The sequence below is a fragment of the Vulpes vulpes genome, chromosome 12 (assembly GCF_048418805.1).
Source record: "Vulpes vulpes isolate BD-2025 chromosome 12, VulVul3, whole genome shotgun sequence".
In the NCBI taxonomy this organism is placed as follows: Eukaryota; Metazoa; Chordata; class Mammalia; order Carnivora; family Canidae; genus Vulpes; species Vulpes vulpes.
The window spans coordinates 166,033,961-166,058,622 of NC_132791.1; the positions used below are offsets into that span (position 1 = coordinate 166,033,961).

A 24,662-nucleotide genomic window follows, 5' to 3' on the forward strand; every position below is an offset into this window, starting at 1 on the left:
CATATATGTAGTGGGTGGGTGCCTATGTGAGCATGCATCCTGTGCCACAGCATTCCAGTCCCAGGAGGTCCCAGGAGGCGTGTTTGCTCTGTGTCCCTGGGCAGGTGGGGGGAGCAGGGTGGGTGCAGGGCCAGGTGTAGGGCCAGGTGTGCCGTGCAGCCCTGCCCACCAGCCCTCGCTGTCCAGGTATGGAGCATCACCTACCATAGTTGGCTGACCTTCGTGCTGCTGCTCTGGGCCTGCCTCATCTGGACGGTGCGCAGCCGCCATCAGATGGCCATGCTCTGCTCACCCTTCATCCTGCTCTACGGGCTGGCTCTGTGTGGCCTGCGCTATGTGTGGGCCATGGACCTGCGTCCCGAGCTGCCTACCACCCTGGGCCCCGTCAGCCTGCGTCAGCTGGGGCTGGAGCATACCCGCTACCCTTGCCTGGACCTTGGCGCCATGGTGAGTGTCCTCCCCTCCCCCAGGGTGCTGGTGAGTGTGTGCCAGGGCATGATGGTGCCACGTGTTCACTATCCAGCTCCTGAGTGGAATGGGATCTCTAGGAGGGCAGGGCCATGACTGGCTGTCACCATGGGGCACCATCCAGCCAGTCCAGAGCAGTGGCTGCATGTGTGTGTGTTGAGTGAATGATAACCTTGTGTCACCAGGGGCACTGTCCCTGAGTCCCTGACCTGGGTCCCACTAGTGTCTCAGGCTGGCCCTGTGTCTCCGTGGATCTTTGTGTCTCTGTGGAAGCTGGTGTCCACCAGAGTGTCAGTGTATCTGGCCATCGTTGCCACTGCCTGTCATGTTGGGGGGTTTGCAGGGCTGCATCTCACCACGTGAGCTGTGTGTGTGCACGTATATGTGTGTGGCAGGGTTGCCCTGGCCCTCTGCAGAGGCTGGTGTCAGGGGCCGCCCACTGGGCCCGTGTCTTGGAGGGCTGGGATGCCCAGCTCCTGGTGATGCCACCCCTACCCTATCCTAGTTGCTCTACACCCTGACCTTCTGGCTGCTGCTGCGCCAGTTCGTCAAGGAGAAGCTGCTGAAGAAGGGGAAGGTACCTGCTGCCCTGACAGAGGTCACTGTGGCTGACACAGGTAAGGGCCGGGGCAGGCAGGGGACAACGCCTCCTGCTTGGCCCCAAAGCCATGTCTCCGCTGCCTCTCTGACTTGACCCACAGAGCCAACACGGGCACGGACGCTGCTGCAGAGCCTGGGGGAGCTGGTCACAGGCCTGTACGCCAAGTACTGGATCTACGTGTGTGCCGGCATGTTCATTGTGGTCAGCTTCGCCGGCCGCCTCGTCGTCTACAAGATCGTGTACATGCTCCTTTTCCTGCTCTGCCTCACCCTCTTCCAGGTACCAGGGCTGGGGGGTGACGGAGCTGGGGGATGATGGGGGGCTGCTGGTGCTGCCCCGGGCTGGGCCTCATGTGTGCTGTCTCGGCAGGTCTACTACAGCCTGTGGAGGAAGCTGCTCAAGGTGTTCTGGTGGCTGGTGGTGGCCTATACCATGCTGGTGCTCATCGCCGTCTACACTTTCCAGTTCCAGGACTTCCCCATGTACTGGCGCAACCTGACGGGCCTCACTGACGAACAGTGAGTCACGGGTGGGCAGGCAGGTGTGGGGGTGGTATGGGGTGCACACCATGGCCTGCTGGTCTGACGGCTGCCCCCCATGCCAGGCTGGGGGACCTGGGCCTGGAGCAGTTCAGCGTGTCGGAGCTTTTCTCCAGCATCCTGATCCCGGGCTTCTTCCTGCTGGCCTGCATCCTGCAGCTGCACTATTTCCACCGGCCGTTCATGCAGCTCACGGACCTGGAGCACGTGCCCCCGCCTGGTGCCTGCCCCCCACGGTGGGCCCACAGGTGTGTCCCCCCCCTGCAGCTGGCCCCTTCACTCAGTCTAGGCCTACAGGGTGCCGGGGTGCCTGCACAGTGCCCCTTCTCTGCACCAGTGCAGGGCACCCTGGCAGAGAAGGGAGGGACGGAGACCAGTAGGTTTGGATGGAAGGACCAGGGCAGAGCAGAGGCCTCAGCTGCCCCCATCAGACACCATGGGCTCAGCCTCCTGGGGTTTGGGGATAGAGCGGCAGCTGGGCTACACCCGACCTGGAGTTGGCTAGAATGGGAGGGGGCCATGGAGCCCACCCCAGGAGCTGGGGTAGAAAGTGATGCGTTGGGGCCCACCATAGGCAGGATGTGGTCAGCGGGACCCCACTGCTGCAGGAGGAGGAGGACGGGCTGAGCACCGCCTGCCCCCACCAGGCCATGCAGGTCACAGACGGTGAGTCAGATGGGCAGGTGTGGGGTCCCTCTGCCCCGACCTCTGTGAACCCCAGGCCCTGGGGGTCCTGGTCTCCTCTTCCTCACAAACCCCCCCTTGGCCACAGCCAACAAGTGGGGCCTGGTGGCGGAACGGCTGCTGGACCTGGCTTCTGGCTTCTCGGACGTCCTCACTCGTGTGCAGGTGCTGCTGCGGCGCCTCCTAGAGTTGCACGTCCTCAAGCTGGTGGCCCTGTACACTGTGTGGGTGGCCCTGAAGGAGGTGAGGACAGGATAGACCTCCCTCGTGTGCTGCAGGGCTGCTCGGAGGCGGGTACTGGGGTGGCGGGGTCCCTGGGAGGTGCTATTGCGCCTGTCCCAGCCTGCCCACAACCCCCAGGTGTCCGTGATGAACCTGCTGCTGGTCGTGCTGTGGGCCTTCGCGCTGCCCTACCCCCGCTTCCGGCCCATGGCCTCCTGCCTGTCCACTGTGTGGACCTGCATCATCATCGTGTGCAAGATGCTGTACCAGCTCAAGGTTGTAAGCCCGCATGAGTACTCCAGCAACTGCACTGAGGTACGGCCATGTGGGGCCTCGCCCTGCCTGCCACACCTTGGGTCCATGGTGATGGCTCTGGGGACAGACGCAGGGAGACCCCCCTGTCTTCGCCCCCCAAGTCCCTGCCTGTGGCCACCTCGTCCCCTCCCCATTAAGGTTGGGTCCAAGGCTGATGGCCACACGTGTCCCTGGTGGGGGGTGGGCAGTCCTTCAGGTTGGTGTCCGGCCCCCTGGTCCCTGGGGTCAATGTCTAGCTCCCCGGTTCCCCGGATTGGTGTCTGCCCCCCTCGCCCTGCCCTGTGGGAACAGGTGCTGACTCTCCCCTTCCCCAGCCCCTCCCCAACAGCACCAACCTGCAGAAGATGGAAATTAAGCAGTCCTTGCTATACCGTGGGCCCGTTGACCCTGCCAACTGGTTTGGGGTGCGGAAGGGCTTCCCAAACCTAGGCTACATCCAGGTGAGTGAGGGCCATGGGGTTGCAGGGCCAGGGTGGGTGAGGCTGGCAGAGCATGACAATGCCTGCCCCCTCAGAACCACCTGCAGGTCCTGTTGCTGCTGGTGTTCGAGGCCATCGTCTACCGGCGTCAGGAGCACCACCGTCGGCAGCACCAGCTGGCCCCACTGCCTGCCCAGGCCGTCTGTGCCGACGGCACTCGCCAGCGGCTGGACCAGGACCTGCTCAGCTGCCTCAAGTACTTTGTCAACTTCTTTTTCTACAAATTTGGGCTAGAGGTGAGGCTCTGCGTCAGCCGTCGCCCCTTCCCTGGGCAGGACTGGGGGTCCATGTCACCTTCTGCGGGGCCTTGGCTGCACATCCACAATGTGCAGCAAAGGCCCTGTACTAGGGCACTAAGGGCAAGGGGGGCACCAGGGCAGTCGGGGGACACTAGGCACCTCCTGGGCTTAGTTGGCAGGCCCTGGGAGAGACAGGAATGGGGGCGGCTGGGACCCTGGCTAGAGACGGGGTTGGAGTCTCCCCTGCACTCGGGACTCCTCTGAGCTATGGCTCTCCTATGTGGTGGACCCCCATCCCGCCTGTCCGTGCCTCTGAGAGGACAGTGAGGGCTGGGGTGAGCCTGGGCTGCTGCCCCCACTCTGCTCTGAACCTGCCCGCATGCTTGTGGCTTTCTGAGCCAGCTTGCCCAGAAGCAGGGCCCAGAGGTCCATGCCAGCAGCTCACTGTGCTTCCCCGTCCTCTGCTGCCTCCAGATATGCTTCCTGATGGCCGTGAACGTGATTGGGCAGCGCATGAACTTCATGGTCATCCTGCACGGCTGCTGGCTGGTGGCCATCCTCACACGGCGGCGCCGTGCAGCCATCGCCCGCCTCTGGCCCAACTACTGTCTCTTCCTGTCCCTGTTCTTGCTGTACCAGTACCTGCTGTGCCTGGGCATCCCCCCGGCCCTGTGCATTGGTGAGCGGCGGCAGGCACCAACGGAGCGGGGCGTGCCGGGCTGTGGCCGTGGGCAAGCACATGAGGATTCTGTAGCCCCAGCCTGACCCGAGTGTGTCCTGGGCTCCTCTCCATAGGCCCTGCAGCTGCAGCATCCCTGACCGGTGGGAGGGGGATGGGTGCTGGCTCCCCTCTCATTCCTTTGCATTCGTTCATTTTTGTAGAAGATACTCTATTTCGAAAATCTTGAAACAATCAGAAAAGTTGAGGTAGAGTGCCAGGAGCAGCCATGCCCTTGTCAGGGGCCATGTGAGAGGCTCCAAGGCCAGCACCCCCGAGGGTGGGTGCCTAGGGCTGGGGCCACATGCCGCAGTTCATCCTGCACAATTCTGAGACCTGGCCTTGTCCTCTGGGGGTGCCCCCGGGGGCTCTCTGCCCCTGGCTGTGCTCTGCTCTTGTCCCCTCTGGCTGGGGCTTGTGGGTTTGTAGAAAGCTCTGGATGTGGGTCTGCCAAGGCTATTGCTACTTCAGCAGGTGCAGCACATGGCTGTACAGAATACTTGGCGTGGCCCACAACTGGGGAGTGCAGGGGTGCGTCTGGCCCTCTGGTGTCCCCAGCCGTGCCCCCATAGAGGAGCTGTGCTCAGCGTGCCATCCGTGTGTGTGGTGTCTGCCTCCACTGACTCCTGAGCGGGCCTCTGGCAGGACTCCTCAGACAGATGGACGTTCTGTGTCGGTGGTGAACTTATTAGTTGGCGGGTCTGTTGTCAGATGGGTGGGCCCCTCCCCCTCGGCGTGTTCCACCGCCGCGGTGTTATTCCATCCGCATGTCTGAGAGTCTGGCCCACCGAGGCTTCACCTGTGAGGCCGTGGGTGAGTCAGAGGGGAGTGTTCGCACCCCAGGTCCGATCCCTGCCCTACATAGCAACTGCCGATAGGACCATTTCTGGCTCTGCCTTTTCCTGAATGTTGAGCCCAGATCTTGAGCCAGACATGTTCGAGACTATGTCCTTGCGTCCATCCTTCATGCCTGCGTGGCTTGCTCGTTTTTAACTTTTCATGTAGACTCACAGAATTGCAAAAGTAGAATCTTCCCAGATGCCCTCTGCCCAGCTCCCCTGATGTTGGCCTGTGATGCGGCCTCTTGCTGGGGCCTTGCTGCCGGCTTGCTCCTCCGCATTGGGTCAGCTCCACTGTGGGCCTTTTAGAACCTTGCAACTTGGCTGCGACCAAGGAGCCATGGGCTGTGACCTCGAGGAGTGCAGTCTGGTGTTAGACCAGGGGATGACACTCTTCAGGCGAGAAGGCTGCAGGCGTGAAGTGTCCGGCTCTGCCTACGCAGGGCTGCTCTCTGTCACTGGGTACAGGGATAGCTGAGGGGTCTCCCTGAGGCTATGCTGTTCCTCCTGGACCCCTCAGGCTGATTCCAACCTCCGGAGGGTCCTGTGTGTGGGGATCATTCCCTTGGTTTCCTGCTGGTGGTTTCTGGGTTCTCTTAGGTGTCCTGGTGGACACCATCTGACCGGAAGCACTGCCCTCTGCCCCGCTGATGTGTCCACATGCTTATTTGTATCTGTGTGGACTCTGGGTGCTTCTGCTTCATGTTCCACTCCAGGCCCGCTGCTGTCTGGGCACACGCTCCCTGCCCCTGAGCACACCCTCACTACAGCCTCCCCCTTTGTGCTGCCCGGGCATCCTCCCATTCCCTGCATGCTAGAGGGTAGAAGCAAGATCTGGGCCTGGGTTGCTTGCTGCCCTGGGTGCCTATCTTCAGGCAGGACCATTTTTCGAGGTTGCTTGGGTTGGCTCTGCCCCTCCCCACAGTGAGAAAGTCTGTCACATGCAGGCCGTCCAGGTCAACCTGCAGTCTGGGCCCATCCTGGGTCCCCAGTATCCAGGACACATTCATTCTCCAGGTTCTGATGAGCATGTGGAGCTTCCCAGCTTGGTGTTGTGCAGGCCCTTTGGAGCCTGCGGCCCCCTTGGCCCGGGCAGCCACAGTCGTCTGTCCCTGACGTCACGGAACTACAGTTGTCCCCAGGGTGCCCAGGGGCTGCCGTGTCCCTTGGCACTTGGTGCTCTTTCCCTGTTGACGAGTGTCCTCTCTGGGCCCTGGGAGGTGTGGGGCTTTCTGGAGGGACATTGTTGGGAGCATCTGGGAATGGGGTTATGTGTGGCTGTAGTTCTCACTTTTTTGAGGATTCACGCGCGTGGTCCCATTTTACATTCCTACTGGCGATGGATGTAGGACCTGATTTTTCTGCGTTCTCACCACTGTCTTGTCTTTCTCTGTATCTTGTCTTGGCTGTTTTGGTAGGCACGTAATGGAGCCTCATTTGGGGCCCTCTGTGCTGTGTCCACCCCCGGCAGGCCTGCCCACCCATTCCTCCCCTGGGGCCTGGGCCCGTTGATGCCTGAGGAAGGTGCTAGAATCTCAGCCCTGAGTGCTCCCAAGAGTACAAGCAAGAGATGCGGTGTTTCAGAGGCCCTGTGAACGCTCACGTTCATGCAAGAATGAGGCATATAGACCTGGAGGCTGCAGGCCTGCAAGTGGGGACAGCACAGCTGCAGTCCTAATGCATACTCTGCACCCACAGACTACCCGTGGCGCTGGAGCCAGGCCATTCCCATGAACTCAGCACTCATCAAGTGGCTGTACCTGCCCGACTTTTTCAGAACCCCCAATTCCACCAACCTCATCAGTGAGTGTCTGTGGCTGGGCGCCCCATGCACCCCCTTCCAACCTCACCAGAGGGCATGGAGGGTTCGCACGGGTAGGGGCACGTTGTCTAGGCCTCGCTGGCTAGCACACCCTGTGGTTCCCCAGAGAGGCTTTGTCCTATGATGGTGCCCAGTCCTCCAGGGGCCTCCCCTGAGACAGCCATACAGACCTGCCTCTGCCTGCTAGTGTGTGCACAGGGGTGGACACCTGTAGGGACCCTTGCATGGACACAGCTATGCATGCAGGGGTGGGGTGGGGGTGGGTGCAGGTATGCCTAATGATGTGTACATGGTGTGGTGAGACATGTACACACAGATGTCCATGTAAAACATCCCCAAAGACAGGCATGTCCCCCAGTGTCTGCTCACGTGTAGACCTCACATAACTCACATGGCTAGCCCCCACAGACACACAGTAGTGCTTCTCTCCCACCTTGCCCTGCTGTGCGTTGTGCCCCGTGTGGCCAGTGGTCTCCTCTGTGTCTGCAGGTGACTTCCTGCTCCTGCTCTGCGCCTCCCAGCAGTGGCAGGTGTTCTCGGCTGAGCGCACGGAGGAATGGCAGCACATGGCCGGCGTCAACACTGACCGCCTGGAGCTGCCATTGGGTGAGCCCAACGCCGTGCCCAACTTCATCTACTGCAGGTGGGTCTGGGTGTGGCTGGCCTGCAGAGCGTGCTCAGGGCTGGGGCTCACCAGGGCTGCATCAGCGGCTCCTCTGTGTGCCAGACAGGCAAGACGGGGACAGGCCGGTGGCCAGGACAAGGGCTGGACGCTGCCCTGGCAGCAGGGGCTCGATCCATGGGTGCCACCCGGAGGGAGTGGGGTGGCCCGGCCCTTGCAGTAATGCCCCGTCTGGCAGGTCCTACCTCGACATGCTGAAGGTGGCTGTCTTCCGCTACCTCTTCTGGCTGGTGCTGGTAGTGGTGTTTGTCACGGGAGCCACCCGCGTCAGCGTCTTCGGGCTGGGCTACCTGTTGGCCTGTTTCTATCTGCTGCTCTTCGGCACCAGCCTATTGCAGAAGCACACACGCACCCGCCTTGTGCTGTGGGACTGCCTCATTCTCTACAACGTCACCGTCATCATCTCTAAGAACATGCTCTCGGTGAGCCTGGCACCCCTGCCTCACCCCCTGCCCCCCACTGCCCACCCCGCTGGGCCCAGGCTGATCTTCTTCCTGCCCCAGCTCCTGTCCTGCGTTTTTGTGGAGCAAATGCAGAGCAACTTCTGCTGGGTTATCCAGCTTTTCAGCCTCGTGTGCACCGTCAAAGGCTACTATGACCGTAAGTGGGCCGGGGGTGCGCTATGGGCTGGGCTCGGGGAACTCACTGCTTCTGGGGCCCTGTCCCCTGAACCTGACCTGTGCCGGCATCCATCCTGCAGCCAAGGAGATGCTGAGCAGGGACCGGGATTGCCTGCTGCCCGTGGAAGAGGCCGGTGTGCTCTGGGACAGCATCTGCTTCCTGTTCCTACTGCTGCAGCGGCGCGTCTTCCTCAGCCGCTACTTCCTGCATGTCAGTGCCGAGCTCCAGGCCACCGCCTTGCAGGCCTCCAGGTCAGCCCTGGGCCTCACACCCCCTGGGTCACATGTCACTGTTCCATCACCGCATGTCACTCAGGGGACCTCATCGGGCCCTGAAGCTCTGCCGCTGGCTGGCAGTTCAGCTCACTTTTGCCCCGACTCCGGCCTGTGGGTGCATGGCCGCTGGACAGCCTCCCTCTCTCGCCCTCCTTGGGCTCCTATTCCCTGGGGACTGGCTGCCAACTGCGGACACCCCTGCATTTGCATGGTTTCACCCTCCATGAGACCAGAGGTGGCAGGAGGGGTCTTCTCCTCCTGAGCCCAGCACATGGCAAGGGCAGGTATTGATTTGAGACTGAGTCCAGAGGTGTGGGGAGCCATGGAGCTGGAGCTAAGTTTCCCCAGGGTGACACTGCCTCCCTACAGGGGCTTCGCGCTGTACAATGCTGCCAACTTCAAAAGCATCGATCTCCACCGTAAGGCCGAGGAGAAGTCCCTGGCTCAGCTGAAAAGGCAGTAGGTGCCATCTGGGGCGGGGGGCACCCCGAGCTCTCCTGATTACTCGGTGCTCAGAGCCACCCCCTCACCCCCACCCCCCAGGATGGAGCGCATCCGCGCCAAGCAGGAGAAGCACAGGCAGAGCCGAGCGGGCCGCAGCCGACCCCAGGACACCCCAGACCCCACCCAGGAGCCAGGTGAGCAGGCGGGGCTGGAAGGGCTCTGGTGACCTGGTGTGTCCGTGCCCGCTGGACTCTGCTCCTGTCCGTGCCACGTGCTGTTCCACAGGCCTTCCACCTACCTGTCCTGTGCCTTGTGGTCACTGTGTCCCTGCAGGCCATGTGGCCAGCCTGCCACTGTCTGTCTGCACTTGTGGCCTGTCCTCTCCTCCCCACAGCACCAGGAGGCCCCTCCATCAGCACACAGGTGGTCCCCATCGGGGGCTGCCCTCACCCTCTCCATACCTCTCTGCTGGCTCATGTCCCCCCTGCCCCTCCACAGGGCCTGGCAGTCCAGGGGGCTCCTCCCCGCCACGGAGACAGTGGTGGCGGCCCTGGCTGGACCACGCCACAGGTACCACCCCAGCCTGGCCTGCTATGACCACCCTCTCGGGGCTGCTGTGCCCAGGCCTCTCCTTTCTTGACTTCTGTCTGCCTTCTGAGCAATGGATCCCGCCATGTGTCTGCCTCTGGCTGTGCTCTCTGGCCTTTCCCCATCTCTGGCTGTGCTCCCTGCTTGATGGGCTCTCACCCCACCCCGGCAGTAATAAGGGGCTGAGCCTCAACTTAACCAGGTCCCCACAGCAGGCTCTGTGCTCTCCTCCCGTTTGGACTCTCAGAAGTCTGTCTAGCGCTGATCCCCAGCCTGGCCCTTGTGTGCCTCTTGTCCTGCCTGGTCTCATGTCACTGCTCTGGTCTCTCCTACCGGCTGACCCCAGCCTGCACAGGCTGCTCTCTGCCTCCAGCCCCTGTGGCTATCCCTAGGGGGGAGGGGGGCACGTGGGCCTCTGCCTCTGGGTTGTGGGGGCCCCTGGGGGAGGATGGCCCTCAGCCCCACCCTGCCTGCAGTCATCCACTCTGGGGACTACTTCCTATTTGAGTCGGATAGTGAGGAGGAGGAGGAGGCCCTGCCCGAGGACCCCAGGCCGTCAGCACAGAGTGCCTTTCAGGTGAGGTGGGAGGGTCCCTTGCCTGCCTTCCACTGTCCATGGGCACCTGGGCCTACACAACCAACTGTGGGGAGGAGAGATCCTCTGGCCAGCCCGTCCAGGTCCATTCAAACCCGCAGAGTCTCCAGTCAGATGGGCTGTAGGAGGTGCAGGTCATGGGCAGCTACATGCCCCTCTGTCCAGTCCCTCCCAAGGTCAACATGCTGACCATCCAGGTCTGAGTGGCTGCCAGCAGCCTGGCCTAGGGGAAGGGTCATGCATGTTTGCTGCAAAAAGGGGCTGGGAGCCTCCTGGCTGTCTCTGGGTCCTCAGTTCTCAGTGACAACCGTGCGCAGGCTGGCTGTGTGTCCTGCCTTCCCGCCATGGTCCCATGGGACCTGTTTCCTGCTCTGGAACAGGGAACCAGCAGAAGGTCCCCAGTGGTGGCCTGATCCCAGGCACCTCCTTGGAGCTCACAGGTGGGCTGAATAGGAACTGCTGTCCAGGGAGGCAGGGCATTAATCCAAGGACCTGGTCCACAGATGGCGTACCAGGCATGGGTGACCAATGCGCAGACAGTGCTGAGGCAGCAGCGGGAGGAGCAGGCGAGGCAGGACCGGACAGGGCAGTTGCCCACGGGTGAGTCTGGCTGCATGTGGGGTGGGGGTGGGGTGGGGCACACGGGGTGCAGGGCGCAGGGCTGACCAGCACCCCTGTGCCCAGGAGGCGGCCCGGGACAGGAGGCAGAGCCAGCGGATGTCCCAGATGAGGTGGTGGCTGGTGCGTGTGCCCGAGCCTGGAGGTTAGGGGCGTGGGGGGGCCTCCCACTGGCAGCCTCTACAGCATCCCGCCTCCTGCCTGCCCTGCAGGCCGCAGCCACGTGATGCAGCGAGTGCTGAGCACTGTGCAGTTTCTGTGGGTGCTGGGCCAAGCGCTGGTAGATGGGCTGACAGACTGGCTGCACACCTTCACACGGCACCACCGCGCCATGAGTGACGTGCTACGCGCCGAGCGCTACCTGTACACACAGGCGCTGGTTGAGGTGAGTGTGCAACCCACCCCCCATGTCCCCAGGGACCCCCCCCCCCCAATTGGGAACCTGCTGCCCTGAGCCCCCTTGGTGCCCTTCAGGGCAGAGAGGTGCACCGGAGCTTGCTGGACCAGCTCTACACTGGTGAAGCCGAGGCTGCCCCCGCAGTCCCCTTGGGGGTCCGAGATGCACCAAGTACAGCATCAAGGTAGGTGTGGGCTGGCAGGGCTCAGGAGGCAGCCGGGAGGTACATGGCCTGCTCCGCCAGGTATCTTGATGCCCCTCCAGCCCAAGAGCCTGGAGAGCAGAGCACAGGCCGCTTCTGTGACCAGCCTTGCCTCCCCTAGTGGGCTGGGGGCTGAGGAGCCGCTGAGCACTGCGACAGAGGACACTGGCAGCCCCCTGAGCACCGGCTACCATACCCGCAGCAGCAGCAGCGAGGAGGTGGCCACTGAGCCTGGGGCTTCCCTACACGGCTCTCGGGAGCTTCCTGCTGGCACTCCTACCCGGACGCGCACAGCCAGCGAGCTGCTCCTCAGCAGGTCAGGGGTGAGGGCCAGGTGGTGGGTGGGCCACAGGCACCAGCCTCAGGGCCACCCCCAGCAGGAAGGGGTGGCACCACCTTGGAGCCAGGCCTGGTGGTGAAAGGGGCCTGGCCATGGCTCCCCGCAGGCACCTCCGCATCCAGGAGCTGGAGGAGGCCGAGCTGTTTGAAGCAGGGCAGGGCCGGGCACTGCGGCTGCTGCAGGCCGCATACCAGTGTGTGGCTGCCCACTCAGAACTGCTCTGCTACTTCATCATCATCCTCAACCACATGGTCACTGCCTCAGCCACATCCCTGGTGCTGCCTGTGCTCGTCTTCCTGTGGGCCATGCTGTCCATCCCCAGGCCCAGCAAGCGCTTCTGGATGACGGCCATTATCTTCACCGAGGTAGGCCACGGCTGGAGAGGGAGGGATCGGGGCCTGGCCCCCCCTATGCTGAGTTTCTTCCCCCACAGGTGTCTGTGGTCACCAAGTACCTGTTCCAGTTTGGCTTCTTCCCCTGGAACACACACGCAGTGCTCCGGCGCTACGAGAACAAGCCGTACTTCCCACCGCGCATCCTGGGTGTGGAGAAGACAGACAGCTACATAAAGTATGACCTGGTACAGCTCATGGCCCTCTTCTTCCACCGCTCCCAGCTGCTGGTGAGTCCCCTGGGTCGGCAGCCAGCAGGCAGGAAACTCCCAGTTCACACCTCACCCACTGGCTGCCTGGCTCCAAGAGGCAAGGCTGGAGGTCGTGGGTTCCAGGGTGAGCCTGGCCTGAGCACTGCCCGGTGTACCATACCAGCCTCTTCAGCTCCCTCCCTCCTTCTGCAGTGCTATGGTCTCTGGGATCATGAGGAGGACCCGCTCTCCAAGGAGCATGACCGTGGAAGTGAGAAGAAAGGGACTGAGGAGGAACAGGCACCACTGGAACCCCAGACTGAGGAAGGCACAGGGCCCCAGGGCGAGCCAGTGGTGGCCGGGGCCCTCACCCAGGACCACATCCAGGCAGAAGCAGGGGATGGGCCCCCAGAGCCTCCTGTGGAGCTCAAGCCCCGAGACATAAAGCGTATCAGCCTGCGTTTCAGAAAGAGGTGGAGGGAGAGCACAGAGCCTGTACAACCAACAGCCACTGGTATGACAGCCCTGTCCATCCATAGCCACCCCTTGCCCCCCTGGGTCCCTTGCAGAGCTGATGCCCCAGCTGTGTTCCCAGGCATACCCTGTGTGTCCAGGTGACATGGCCCCAGCTGGCTCACTGCCAGTGACCCAGGGAGGTCGCCATGCTCAGCCTGCTGGTCTGTGAAATGGGGCGATGCCAGCCCTTGGGGGTGTCTTGGGGTAGTCAGGAGTCTGAACTGGTCCAGCACCCCCTGGGCTCTGGTCAGCAGCAGCTAATCCCTGCAGAAGGTGTGGTGGTGGCCTCCCGCAGAGAGAAGTGGAGTCGCCCCCGGGAAAGAATGACAGCCATGGGGCTCCGACTGCAGACCTTCTGCCTGGCCGTGTGAGTGACTGGCAGCTGCTCCTGGGCGAGGGCAAGTGGGAGGAGCTGTGGCAGGCCCTGAGCCCCCTGCACCCTGCCCTCACCCACAGGGCCCAGAGTATGTACCGGCCCCTGCGGCGCTTCTTCGATGACATCTTGCACACCAAGTACCGTGCAGCCACCGATGTCTACGCGCTCATGTTTCTGGCTGATGTGGTCGACTTCATCATCATCATCTTCGGCTTCTGGGCCTTTGGGGTGAGCACAGAGCCTGGTGGTCACCCCGCTGCCTATCTCCTGCTGCCCCCTGACCTCTGCTCTCCCGGCACAGAAACACTCGGCAGCCACAGACATCACATCCTCGCTGTCGGATGACCAGGTGCCGGAGGCCTTCCTGGTCATGCTGCTCATCCAGTTCAGCACCATGGTCATTGACCGTGCCCTCTACCTCCGCAAGACCGTGCTGGGCAAGCTGGCCTTCCAGGTTGTCCTGGTGCTGGCCATCCATCTCTGGATGTTCTTTATTCTGCCCGCTGTCACTGAGAGGTGGGTTTCTGGCCACGCTGGGGCTGGGTGCCCAGGGGCCTTGGGGTTCCAGCCTTGGGCAGGGTGCCCTGACCCAACCTTCCTGTCCCCTACAGGATGTTCAACCAGAATGCAGTGGCTCAGCTGTGGTACTTCGTGAAGTGCATCTACTTCTCCCTGTCTGCCTACCAGATCCGCTGTGGCTATCCGACCCGTATCCTTGGCAACTTCCTCACCAAGAAGTACAATCACCTGAACCTCTTCCTCTTCCAGGGGTGAGTGTGGGCTCACATGGGGCTCAAGGAGCCAAGCTGCCTCTCCCAGGCCCTCCTGACGGGTGCTCCACCTCGGGCAGGTTCCGGCTTGTGCCATTCCTGGTGGAGCTGCGGGCCGTGATGGACTGGGTATGGACAGACACCACGCTGTCTCTGTCCAGCTGGATGTGTGTGGAGGACATCTACGCCAACATCTTCATCATCAAGTGCAGCCGTGAGACTGAGAAGGTGCCTGGGCTCAGGGAGTGGAGCAAATGGGCTACATGAGAGCCATGCAGTGCTGGCAGTCCCCTGAGTATGTGGGTCAGCTCGGGAGACGACAGGCAGCTGGCAGGGCAGGCCCAGGAGGCCTGGCCACTTGGGTCATGGGCATGAGGACTGGGACATCGGGGTACCGAATGTCAGCTGAGTTTTCTGCTGTGGGGGCGGCTTCAGTGGGACCCCCCCCTCCCAGTCCATATGTACATTGTGGAGACTTGGAGTCACAGAGCTGGCAGCTGTCACCAGGCAGGTCTAAAGCACGCTCATGCTCCTCAAAGACCCCCGTTGCCACTGCCTTCATCGCCTTCAGCAGCCCCACCAGCTCTGCATAGCTTTGCCTGTTCTGGACAGTTCCTGTACACTCAGTCATACATCACGTGGCCCAGGTCTGGCTTCTGTAGTTTCAAGGCTTGTCTGTGTGGTCTATGTCAGAATTTGGGGTTTCATGGCTTGAGTAGCATTCCTTCCTGTGATTGTCCTCACCTTTTGTTTATGCAGCTATTCCAAATAGCAAGGGATGGCAGGTTGGTTCATCCTGTTTATTCCAACACCCACTGCTGTGCACACCCACAGCAGCGTGGAAGGGTCAGGGGGCAGCTCCTGGTTTGGCCTCTGCTGTCACCAGTGACTGCCCCCCCCCTCACCCCCGCAGTTACCACCAGCACTTGGGACTCTGTGGTGGTCACTCCATGGGGTTTCTCCAGTGGTGAACGATGGTGACACTTTTCCCTGTGCTTGTCGGCCTTTTCTTTGCTCCTTTTGTCGTTGGGTTGCTTGTCCTCTTATTGTTGTCAAGAATTCTTTCTGCATTCCGGACTCTATATGCTTACCAAATAGGATTTTCAGGTAGCTTCTCCCAATTCTCTGGGCTATTTGTTATTTTTTAAGACATTTATTTAGAGAGAGAAACATAGGGGATCCCTGGATGGCTCAGCGGTTTGGCGCCTGCCTTTGGCCCAGGGCGTGATCCTGGAGACCTGGGATCGAGTCCCATGTCGGGCTCCCTGCGTGGAGCCTGCTTCTCCCTCTGCCTGTGTCTCTGCATCCCCCCCCCCCCCCCCCGTGTCTCTTGAATAAATAAAATCTTTAAAAAAATAAAAATAAAAAAAATATAGAAACATAGAACACAAGCAGGGAGCAGGGGTAGAGGGAGAGAGTAGCAGACTCCTTGCTGAGCATGGAGCCTGATACAGGCTCGATCCCACGATCCTGAGACCATGGCATGAAATGAAACCAAGTCAGAATTAACTATATGTGCCATCCAGGTGCCCCATCTCTTTGCTTTGAGCATCCTATCTTTTGAAGCATAGAAGTCTCATTTTTTATAACGTACAGGGTTTTTTCTTTTGTTGCTCATGCCTTCCAGTTAGATCTGAGAGTCTTCATCAAATCCACAATAAGGAAGCTTTGCCCTAAGAGTTGTACTGAGGTCTTAGATAATATGGGTCCTGCTGCTTTTTTTTTGGCATGTGGACATCCCATTGTTCTACACTGTTGTTGAACAGATTATTCTGGCGCCACTCAGCATGTGGGTTTATTTCTTGGTTCTACTCCATGCCATCTCAAGTGCCATAGTTCTGCACTGACTCTGATGCACTGAGGTTTCGCTTCCTGGGACCCTGGTGAGCCCCAGGAGCAACAGAGCAGGGGGAAGCAGGCAGCACTGAGCCCTTTACCCCTGTCCTGCCCCCCAGAAATATCCCCAGCCCAAGGGGCAGAAGAAGAAGAAGATTGTCAAGTACGGCATGGGCGGTCTCATCATCCTGTTTCTCGTGGCTATCATCTGGTTCCCGTTGCTTTTCATGTCCCTGGTACGCTCTGTGGTTGGTGTCGTCAACCAGCCCATCGATGTTACTGTCACCCTTAAGCTGGGTGGCTATGAGGTGAGTCACCAGTTTGCTCCAGCAGGGGAAGAGGGGCTGCTGGCTGCAGACTCCACCCCACTCACCTTCCTGGGGTCCTACCTGGGCACTGGCCACCAGGGGTTTGAGAGGTCCCTTGTCCCATCATGGTCATACATCCTGCTATCCCCCACAGCCCCTCTTCACCATGAGTGCCCAGCAGCCGTCCATCGTGCCGTTCACACAGCAGGCCTATGAGGAGCTGTCCAGACAGTTTGACCCTAACCCGGTGAGTGGGCCCCACCCTGCAGCTGCTGGGGAGATGGGGGCGCTTAGGTGCACCTCGCTCAACTGCCATCCTGGGTCCAGTTGGCCATGCAGTTCATCAGCCAGTACAGCCCCGAGGACATCGTCACGGCACAGATCGAGGGCAGTTCAGGGGCACTATGGCGCATCAGCCCACCCAGCCGGGCCCAGATGAAGCGGGAGCTGTACAATGGCACGGCTGACATCACCCTGCGCTTCACCTGGAACTTCCAGAGGTGCGTCCTGGCTTGGGTAGGACCTGGGTGGCACATTGCCCTCAGTGGCTCATGCTATGCCCTGGCCTGTAGGGACCTGGCCAAGGGCGGCACCGTGGAGTACACCAATGAGAAGCACACCCTGGACTGGGCCCCAAATAGCACTGAGCGGCGGCAGCTGGCCAGCCTGCTTGAGGGCACCTCGGACCAGTCCGTGTGAGTTAGGGCCCTGGGGGAGGGAGGGGCTGAGAGGAAGGCTGGGCCTAAACAGTGGGCCTTGTCCCTTCAGGGTCATCCCCCACCTCTTTCCCAAGTACATCCGTGCCCCTAATGGGCCTGAAGCCAACCCAGTGAAGCAGCTGCAGCCCAGTGAGTGTGTTGGGGTTGGGGTTGGGGGGGCGGTGGCCCTTAGCCCAGGGAGAGGGTGGTGGCCTCACCAACTCTGGCTCTGCCCCAGACGAGGAGGCCGACTACCTAGGCGTGCGCATCCAGCTGCGGAGGGAGCGCGTGGGCTCAGGGGCCGCTGGCTTCCTTGAGTGGTGGGTCATCGAGCTACAGGATTGCCAGGCTGAGTGCAACCTGCTGCCCATGGTCATCTTCAGTGACAAGGTCAGCCCGCCCAGCCTTGGCTTCCTGGCTGGCTACGGGTAAGTGAGCTGCAGCTGTGAGCAGGTGGGGCGCAGCTCCAGCAGCATCCCTGACTCCCTGACTCACCCCGCCCCTGCCCGGCAGGATCATGGGGCTCTACGTGTCCATTGTGCTGGTTATTGGCAAGTTTGTACGCGGATTCTTCAGTGAGATCTCACACTCCATCATGTTTGAGGAGCTGCCGTGTGTCGACCGCATCCTCAAGCTCTGCCAGGACATCTTCCTGGTTCGGGAGACGCGGGAGCTGGAGCTGGAAGAGGAGCTTTATGCCAAGCTTATCTTCCTGTACCGCTCGCCTGAGACGATGATCAAGTGGACCCGTGAGAAGGAGTAGGAGCCGGGCTCCTGCGCATGTGCATGAAGGAGCTGCCCAGCCCAGCGCTGGGTGCAGACACCCCATCCCAGGCCATCAGGCCCTGATGCTGCTGCCAGAAGGAAGCGGGGGCCCCTCCTCGGCCCGGCACAGGACCCCGGTCCCTTCCATCATCCCTGCTGGGCCTAGCACAGCCGGCACCCTGGGTCAGGGGGGCCAGCCTTCCCTTCGCCACGCGTACTGTAGGATTTTCTAATTAAAAATGTTTTTATTTATACAATCACATGCTGCTTGCCCATCCTTGCCCTCCTGCTTGGGGGTGGCCCCAGGCTCAGCTCCCAGTGGTGTGTACCTCCTCGTCACTGTTCTCAACCAGATATTCCTGGATATCCTGCGAGGGCCTGGGGGGAAGCCACACACTGGGAACCTGCCTTGCACGTGCAGACGCCCAGCAGGACCCACCCGCACTCCCCAAGCATGGGGGCTAGCTCATACCTTTGGCTGCGGAACTGGGCCTCAGCCAAGATGTAAGGTGGCAAAGAATCCAAAGATGGCTGTAACAGAGAACCACCGTGGGCGAGGGGCCACGTGGCACCAAGCCCCTGGGAGTGGGCCTCCCCTGTCAGTACCCCAGGTGGGGAAAGGACTCACCACATCCTTCATATTCACACGGCAGCCATAGCACAGCTGCTCGATGACCTGGGAGTCCTCCCTGTGGGAGCAGAGCTGCACCTGAGCACCTGCTTGGGGCCCTAGGGAGTCCCACCTACCCTGGCCAGCAGCAGGGGGCTGGCTATGCAGCAGGATAGGAATGGACTCACCTTCTGCACAGCAGGGTACTCTGGCAGCACTTCTGGGCCCTGCCCACTTCTGCAGAACAGCAGGGCATGGGGGCTGCCCCAGCCTCAGCCAGTGGGGTGGGGGGCTGTGTCTGGGAGAAATCCTGGGTCTGAGCCCCAAAAGCGGTGGCACTGTCTGCAAGCAGAGATAGGCTGATGGTCCTCCTGCAGCTGCGCCCCCAGCTCCCACTGGTCATAGCCCCTCCCCGTCCACACAGACCAGCAGTGTCGACATCCAGCGAGCACATACAGAGCAGGCAGCGGGGGCCAGCAGCACAGCCGTCCCTGGGAGCCTTGACCAGCTTCTCACTGGTCCTGTGGGTGTGGGAGACCCGTCAGGATGGAGCTTCATTCCCCCCAGAGCATGCGCAGCAGGGGGCAGGCACAGCACACCGCTCCAGCCCCTCCCACACTTGCACATACCTGTACACAGTGCTGACTGTGGAGGGGAACTGAGCCTGCAGCCGGAGCAGGAAGCCCTCCATCAACCGGTGGATGCTGGCCTTTTCAGGGGCCTAGAGATAGTCAGATGAGGGCTGCAATGGCGGCACTCCGAGGCCTGGCCAAGGAGCCATCAGGAGGGGAGGCCAAGGCTTCACACCATCAGCCCCAAAGGTGCTGGGTCAGGGCTAAAGGGAGCCACAGCGGCCACTTCTGAACCGTCCCTGTCGCTGACCACAGCTGCTGTGACAACCTCCCTGCGAGCCCCCTTTTCGTCCAGGGTACCAGGCTACCTTTCTATGGTAGCAGGGGGAGCGCCATTCGCATGCTCCCAGAAGGCAGGGCACCCTGCTGTCAGCGCTCAGGCCACAAAACTGCTGTGGACACAGCTTGGGCCACTGAGGTGTGCCGGCATGACCCCATGCTAGAAGGGGGCCACCCGCCCAGGTGCTACCACTCACTCACCTTTGTGTCAATGGCCGGTGTGAAGATGGAAGGGACTGCGAAGAGGCGGTTGTAGAAGGCGACCTCCTTCAGTGTGTGCTCACGCATGGGCCGCACCACCACCACGTCACCGTGCCGCTCGTCAGAGAAGCCCTGCGGTGGGGGTACATCCCAAAGCTCACCCTGCAGACGGCTCACAGCCCCTCCTTCCCTGGCAGCTGAGGGGGTCACAGGCTCCCACAAGGGAGACTCTGGGACTGGACTCACGACACCACCTTCAGGTGATGGGGGCCAGAGGGGCCCCTGAAAATCTTGGACCCATGTACCGTGTCCCAGGCGAGGAAGGCCCCTCTCCCCAGCGCCAAGCTGGTCATGAGCTTGATGGCCAAGCGAGTACAGCTGTCTCCTGTCATCACCTTGGAGTAGCCGTGGGTCCGGGCCACGTGGAGGAGCAGGTGGCCCCTGTAGAGCAGGGCACAGGGTCTCAGGGGGCCAGATGAAGCAGGGCCAAGCCCCCGGCATGAGGACAGGGGCTCACCGCAGGGTCTGCAGAAGCTCCTCTTTGGCTGTCAACGTCTTCACAGAGTCAAACAGTCGGGAGAGAGCCTCTATGTGGGCAGCTGGGGGTGGCCCAGCCGGGTCCTCGGGGTCCTGGGTGCAGGGCTGGCTCAGCTGCTCCTCCTGCTGTGTGGGGCTGGGGCTGCCCCCCACCGTATGCTGCTGCTGGAGGAAACTATCCACAGCTACCTTGTAGGTCCCCTCAGTCCCCAATGGCTCCTGGGCAGAGCAGCGCAGCACAGACGGCGGCAGGGTGAACACCTTCCAGGGCAGGGAGAGTGCATAAGGCCTGGCCCACTTAGTGCCGAGAGCAAACAGGCCAAGGGGGAGGCCCATGGCCGACACAGCAAGACACAGCAAGACACAGCAAATCGGCACAGGCCCCTCAGAGTACGCCCCAGTGGCCCGCCCCCAGAGACAGGCCCGCCCACCTCTTCCAAGGCAACAATGTGCCACGGGAAGCCAAAGCTCCGGAGGATCAGCTTTACTTCAGCCAGGGTTTTTGCTCTATTCTCCCAGCTCTGGCCACAAGCTGCTCCCTCTGAAAAATTAAGGCACAAAAGAGTCATGGCTACAGAAGAGCTGAGATGAGACAAGGCCAATGCTGTGTGAGGCACTACCAAGCTTTTCTGTGGAAACTATAGGATGCTAACCTGTTCTAGAGGGAAGTGTTTGCAGAGTGGGAAGTGGGTTCTCTGTAGGGCACAGGGGAGGAGCGGGGAGAGGCATGACGGCCACAGTGGCCAAGACCCATCTGGGAGCCTATCTCAGGGAACAAGGGGCGGAGCAGGCCAGCATCTGGCACCTGACCCTTTCCACCCATGCCTCCTGATCCATGGAGGCTACACAAACACTCCTGACTGACTGTGATATAAGGCTAAAACAAGACAACGGTGCCTCTGCCGCCAGTCCCATGAGATGTCTCCAAAACACACCCCCACCAGGACCTCCTTAAGGTCACAGAGCCAGCTGTCTCACTGTAGGGCTCATCCTGAGCAGCTGGGAATGGACCAGGGATGGCTACACGTACCATCAACGTACACGACCCCTGGCACAAAACGCAGTCTTTTGGCAGAATCTCGACTCAGGCCCTGGAGAGAAAAGGACCAGGACCTCAGCCCCACAGTCAGAAGCCAATGCCTTTCCCAGCACAAACTGTTTTCCATCTGAACTAATGTCCTCCAGGAAGGGGTGGTGACTCCTCACCTAGTGCAGACAGACCATTCAAACAGGGTGCCGATCAAGGCCCATGGGGAGGCCACACAGCCCAACTTGGTCCAAGTGGCCTGCCGGGGCATCCTCACTGCCCCAGTGAGACCTGCTCCACAGCAGTTTGTCCTCCCACCTCTCCTAGCAATGTCCTGAGAGGCGTGGCCTGCCTGAGTACCTCTGACCCCTAAGGGTGCAAGAGGAAAACAGACTATAATCAAGGCATTGCCACTAAAAGAACGAGGGGCTCCAGGTGCCAGACAAAAGGCCGAGTAGACACGTGCACCAGGCTAGGTTTAGGAGGCCACGAAATAAAAATAAAAATAAAAATAAAAATAAAAATAAAATAAAATAAAATAAAATAAAATAAAATAAAATAAAATAAAATAAAATAAATAAAATAAAATAAATTAAAAAAATAAAATAAAATAATTAAATTAAATTTAAAAAAAAAAGGAGGCCACGAAATGAGAGCAGGACAGCAACCACAGAAGCACCACCCTAGAGCCCCTGGTACAGACCACCCTTTTAAATCCATGCCCCTCACTGTAAGTGCAGAGGGTCTGTGTATGTCCCGGCCCTGGGTCAAGGCCTCCGAGGCAGCCAGGGCCCTCAGGAGAAGCCCTAGCCATCTTTGAGTGGGCTGCCCACTGCCTGGAGCACAGCTCTCCGGTGAGCACCCTCTTCCCTCCCCCTCCCCATCTGAAGTCATTCACTTCACCTGCCAAGCCCACTGCTCTTTTGGGTCTCCCCTTAAACTTCAGGGAAGCTGCCCAACTCCAGCCAGGCAGGCCCCTTTTGGGTTCCTCAAGGCACCTGCTTGTATTTCACGGTCCAGTCTTGTCCTGGACCCAGGACCAGGGCGGAGGCCCGTGAACTCAGCAACATCTCAAGCAAGGTTCCACCGTGCCGCCACACTTTCCCAGGGACTATGATTCTACACAGTCGGCGAACACTACTAAACTGGGCACAGCTGAGTAGTGCAGACACAGCTTCTGTTTTGTATATCTCTTGTATACACATCTGAGAACCCTCCAGGCATCCTGGCTAGGGGTGGGCTGCTCTCGTTAGCTGCAGGCAAGAGCCCTTCAGTGCTGGGCCCCCAACCCTGGAGCTTAGCTGGGTGGTAGCCAGGGCCCCAGATGCTGTGGAGATGTACCTCAAGGACCTGCCAGACCATGGAGCTTGATGAAGGCCCCCCAGACCACGCCAGGAGCACCTAAGAGAGAAGGAAGGTTACTGGAGAGACTGCATCCCCCACATGAGCGTCCCTGAGAAGGGAGGCAGGTGCTGACAGCCAGGGCCCAGGGGGGACTCTGCAGAAGAGTCATCCCATACACTACCTTCTCTCCCGGAAAGATCAACCGATTCTTCCCAAGCACGGCTCTGAACTTGTGGACGTAAAAGGCCCTGAAACAGTCCCTGCAACAGACAACCGAAAGCTGTGGCTGCATAGCCCAGGCCGCTACCTCCACACCTGATGGGGACAAAGCCTGACACGCTGCTGGGTTATATTTTCCTTCTTTTACCAACTTCCATCTTTAAAAGCAGCATCTTGACAGAGGCTCTGCCCAGAAACTGGCAAGGGAAACCGGGGCTGTGGGGTTCCTGCCAACTTTGTCCACCCCAGGACCAGTCCCATGCTGCACAGGGAGCCGCACCTTGGTCCCCAGCAATCCTTACCAGTGTGAACTGATGCCTGAGGGGCCCAGAGCCCAGATGCACCTCCAAACACTCAGGAAGGTGCAGTGGGAAGAATGGACGGACAAGAAAGTGCAGGGCAAGGCCAGCCTGACCCTCCCCTAAGCAGAGTTGAAGGCCCCTTCCCAAACTCCCACAGGGAGAGGTACCACCTCTTGGGGTGAGGAGGGAAACACTGAACAGGCAGAAGGGGGTATCCTGTGTCCCAGAGCGCCACACTGACCAACTGAGCTGATACCATCTCCAGAGATGCCTGAGAAGCTCATGCAAATACAGAGTCCTGGCTTCTTCCTCAAACCCACTGAATCAGAACTTCTAGGGCGGACCCTAGGAATCTGCATTCCTGGTAACCTTTTACCTGGTTCGCAGGCTTGGCCACAGCTTAGAATCACTCCGGCCAAACAGACCAGACAGAATGTGCCAGAGTGAGGCCCAGGCACCTACATTTGAAAGCTCCCTGAACCAAGAGAAGAATGTGCCCTGAGAGCTGCCCCACACCTGGGGCTATGCCCCTAAGTCTACTATCTTTTCCCTACTAAGACACATCAGGGGTGCCTGGGGAGCTCAGTCAGTTCCGTGTCTGACTCTTGGTTTTGGCTCAAGTCATGATCTCAGGGTTGTGGGACAGGGCTCTGCAATGGCCTCTGCACTCAGTGAGGAATCTCCTTCAGAGTCTTTCCTCCTTTCCCTCTGCTCCTCCCCCTGCTTGCTCTCTCAATTAAATACATAAAGTCTTAGGGATGCCTGGATGGGTGGCTCAGCCGTTGAACATCTGCCTTAGGCCCAGGGCATGATCCTGGAGTCCCGGGATCGAGTCCCACATTGGGCTCCCGGCATGGGGCCTGCTTCTCCCTCTGCCTGTCTCTGCCTCTCTCTGTGTCTTGAATGAATTAATTAAAAAAAAAAAAAAAAAGCGAACATCACCAGAGCACCTGGCCCAGATCCCAGGATGCTCTAATCTGCCCCTAGATGTGTTCCAGCTGCCCGGAATGCTGGTGCTGCCTATCCCTCACCCCACCCTCACTACCAACATTCTCCATAAGTGCCATCAGATACCCTCCTGCCGCTTGGCCCACAGGGGACCATAGGAGGATTACGGGGAACCCACGCATCAGAATCACTGAGTGAGGTCAGAAGTAAATGCTTCTGAACACAAGAGACAAAGGCACATAAACAGGGCAATCCTGGCTGCTGTGCCAGAGGGCTCGGCCTCCCACCCACGGCCAGGCCTCACCTGCAGAAGGCGTCTCCGGCTCGGATCACCACAACCGGTAGGCCATCCTTGCACTTCACACATCTGAGCTCGCGGCTTTGGAGACAAGGGGGGCGGGGGACACACAGGTTGCAGCGGTCCCTCCCCGCGGGCTTCGGGGAGGTGGCATTACACTGTCTGGAGGACCGGGGTGGACCGGGGCTCCTGCGGGCAGCTGGGTCCGTCTCACCCAAACCACCAGGGTGGCGGGAGGGGCGGGGGCTCGTGCGCTAAACCAGCTCAGAGAGCACCGGAGGCCTCGGCGCAGGCTCCGCACGGCTGGCGCGGCGGGGCAGGGTGCACCCCCCCACCCCGGCGCTCCGCGACCCCGGCCTCGGCCGTCTCCCGGCTTCCCGCGGCGCGGCGCCCGGGACGGACGGAGGAGCGCGGGCCGGGCCCCGGGATGAGCTGTGCCGCCGGCCCAGAGCGCCGGGAAGGGCAGGGGCGGGTGCGGACGCCCAGCTCTCACCCAGGCCGCGGTGGCGGCGGTCCCTCTGGCACCGGGTCCCCGTAGTCCTCGCCAACCTGACACATGGCTGCGCTGGGTCGCCGCGTAGCCAGCAGCGGCGGCGGGGAGGCGCGCCCGGATCACGTCAGCCAGACGCAGCCCGCGCCGGGCCTAGACGGCGGGGGGCTAATGACGTCAGCGGCGCGGCGCCGCGGCCTGACGAGGGGGCGGGGCGCTCCCTGATGACGTCAGT

General features: G+C 60.7%; 2 protein-coding genes across 10 annotated transcripts in view; one reads left to right on the forward strand and one right to left on the reverse strand.

Moving 5' to 3' along the window:
• The window catches only part of PIEZO1 (piezo type mechanosensitive ion channel component 1 (Er blood group)), a 64,418-nt gene extending 46,621 nt beyond the window's left edge, over positions 1 to 17,797 (forward strand). For 2 of the 8 annotated variants that reach the window (XM_072731358.1, XM_026004976.2), the window contains exons 12-51: positions 187 to 447; positions 974 to 1,085; positions 1,170 to 1,348; positions 1,439 to 1,587; positions 1,674 to 1,856; positions 2,183 to 2,274; positions 2,381 to 2,535; positions 2,653 to 2,829; positions 3,144 to 3,269; positions 3,344 to 3,544; positions 4,022 to 4,226; positions 6,803 to 6,907; positions 7,416 to 7,569; positions 7,787 to 8,030; positions 8,112 to 8,208; positions 8,309 to 8,480; positions 8,874 to 8,963; positions 9,048 to 9,142; positions 9,447 to 9,518; positions 10,013 to 10,113; positions 10,635 to 10,731; positions 10,816 to 10,872; positions 10,962 to 11,134; positions 11,224 to 11,330; positions 11,470 to 11,664; positions 11,795 to 12,053; positions 12,122 to 12,310; positions 12,485 to 12,785; positions 13,058 to 13,154; positions 13,244 to 13,391; positions 13,465 to 13,679; positions 13,775 to 13,933; positions 14,014 to 14,161; positions 15,889 to 16,077; positions 16,232 to 16,324; positions 16,405 to 16,577; positions 16,650 to 16,772; positions 16,846 to 16,925; positions 17,014 to 17,203; positions 17,289 to 17,797. In XM_072731358.1, the coding sequence (XP_072587459.1) occupies positions 187 to 447; positions 974 to 1,085; positions 1,170 to 1,348; positions 1,439 to 1,587; positions 1,674 to 1,856; positions 2,183 to 2,274; positions 2,381 to 2,535; positions 2,653 to 2,829; positions 3,144 to 3,269; positions 3,344 to 3,544; positions 4,022 to 4,226; positions 6,803 to 6,907; positions 7,416 to 7,569; positions 7,787 to 8,030; positions 8,112 to 8,208; positions 8,309 to 8,480; positions 8,874 to 8,963; positions 9,048 to 9,142; positions 9,447 to 9,518; positions 10,013 to 10,113; positions 10,635 to 10,731; positions 10,816 to 10,872; positions 10,962 to 11,134; positions 11,224 to 11,330; positions 11,470 to 11,664; positions 11,795 to 12,053; positions 12,122 to 12,310; positions 12,485 to 12,785; positions 13,058 to 13,154; positions 13,244 to 13,391; positions 13,465 to 13,679; positions 13,775 to 13,933; positions 14,014 to 14,161; positions 15,889 to 16,077; positions 16,232 to 16,324; positions 16,405 to 16,577; positions 16,650 to 16,772; positions 16,846 to 16,925; positions 17,014 to 17,203; positions 17,289 to 17,538 (6,213 nt within the window). In that variant the 3' untranslated portion in view covers positions 17,539 to 17,797. The remainder of the gene's footprint in view (positions 1 to 186; positions 448 to 973; positions 1,086 to 1,169; positions 1,349 to 1,438; positions 1,588 to 1,673; positions 1,857 to 2,182; positions 2,275 to 2,380; positions 2,536 to 2,652; positions 2,830 to 3,143; positions 3,270 to 3,343; positions 3,545 to 4,021; positions 4,227 to 6,802; positions 6,908 to 7,415; positions 7,570 to 7,786; positions 8,031 to 8,111; positions 8,209 to 8,308; positions 8,481 to 8,873; positions 8,964 to 9,047; positions 9,143 to 9,446; positions 9,519 to 10,012; positions 10,114 to 10,634; positions 10,732 to 10,815; positions 10,873 to 10,961; positions 11,135 to 11,223; positions 11,331 to 11,469; positions 11,665 to 11,794; positions 12,054 to 12,121; positions 12,311 to 12,484; positions 12,786 to 13,057; positions 13,155 to 13,243; positions 13,392 to 13,464; positions 13,680 to 13,774; positions 13,934 to 14,013; positions 14,162 to 15,888; positions 16,078 to 16,231; positions 16,325 to 16,404; positions 16,578 to 16,649; positions 16,773 to 16,845; positions 16,926 to 17,013; positions 17,204 to 17,288) is intronic. The other 6 variants (XM_072731356.1, XM_026004980.2, XM_072731352.1 and 3 more) reach the window with 5 other exon arrangements.
• On the reverse strand, positions 17,766 to 24,650 carry CTU2 (cytosolic thiouridylase subunit 2). 2 transcript variants are annotated; one of them, XM_072731359.1, is made up of 15 exons: positions 24,431 to 24,650; positions 23,944 to 24,018; positions 22,352 to 22,430; positions 22,168 to 22,227; positions 20,830 to 20,890; positions 20,231 to 20,340; positions 19,780 to 20,060; positions 19,568 to 19,703; positions 19,263 to 19,394; positions 18,780 to 18,871; positions 18,577 to 18,671; positions 18,339 to 18,492; positions 18,169 to 18,229; positions 18,013 to 18,071; positions 17,766 to 17,918 (listed from the first exon to the last, which is right to left on the reverse strand). In XM_072731359.1, the coding sequence occupies exons 1-15, from the start codon at positions 24,493 to 24,495 to the stop codon at positions 17,849 to 17,851; spliced, it is 1,530 nt and encodes a 509-aa protein (XP_072587460.1). In that variant the 5' UTR covers positions 24,496 to 24,650; the 3' UTR covers positions 17,766 to 17,848. The 2 variants fall into 2 exon arrangements, with proteins under 2 accessions (XP_072587460.1, XP_072587461.1); XM_072731360.1 differs by having other exon boundaries at positions 18,607 to 18,671; positions 24,431 to 24,638.
• Positions 24,651 to 24,662: the final 12 nt, after the last annotated feature.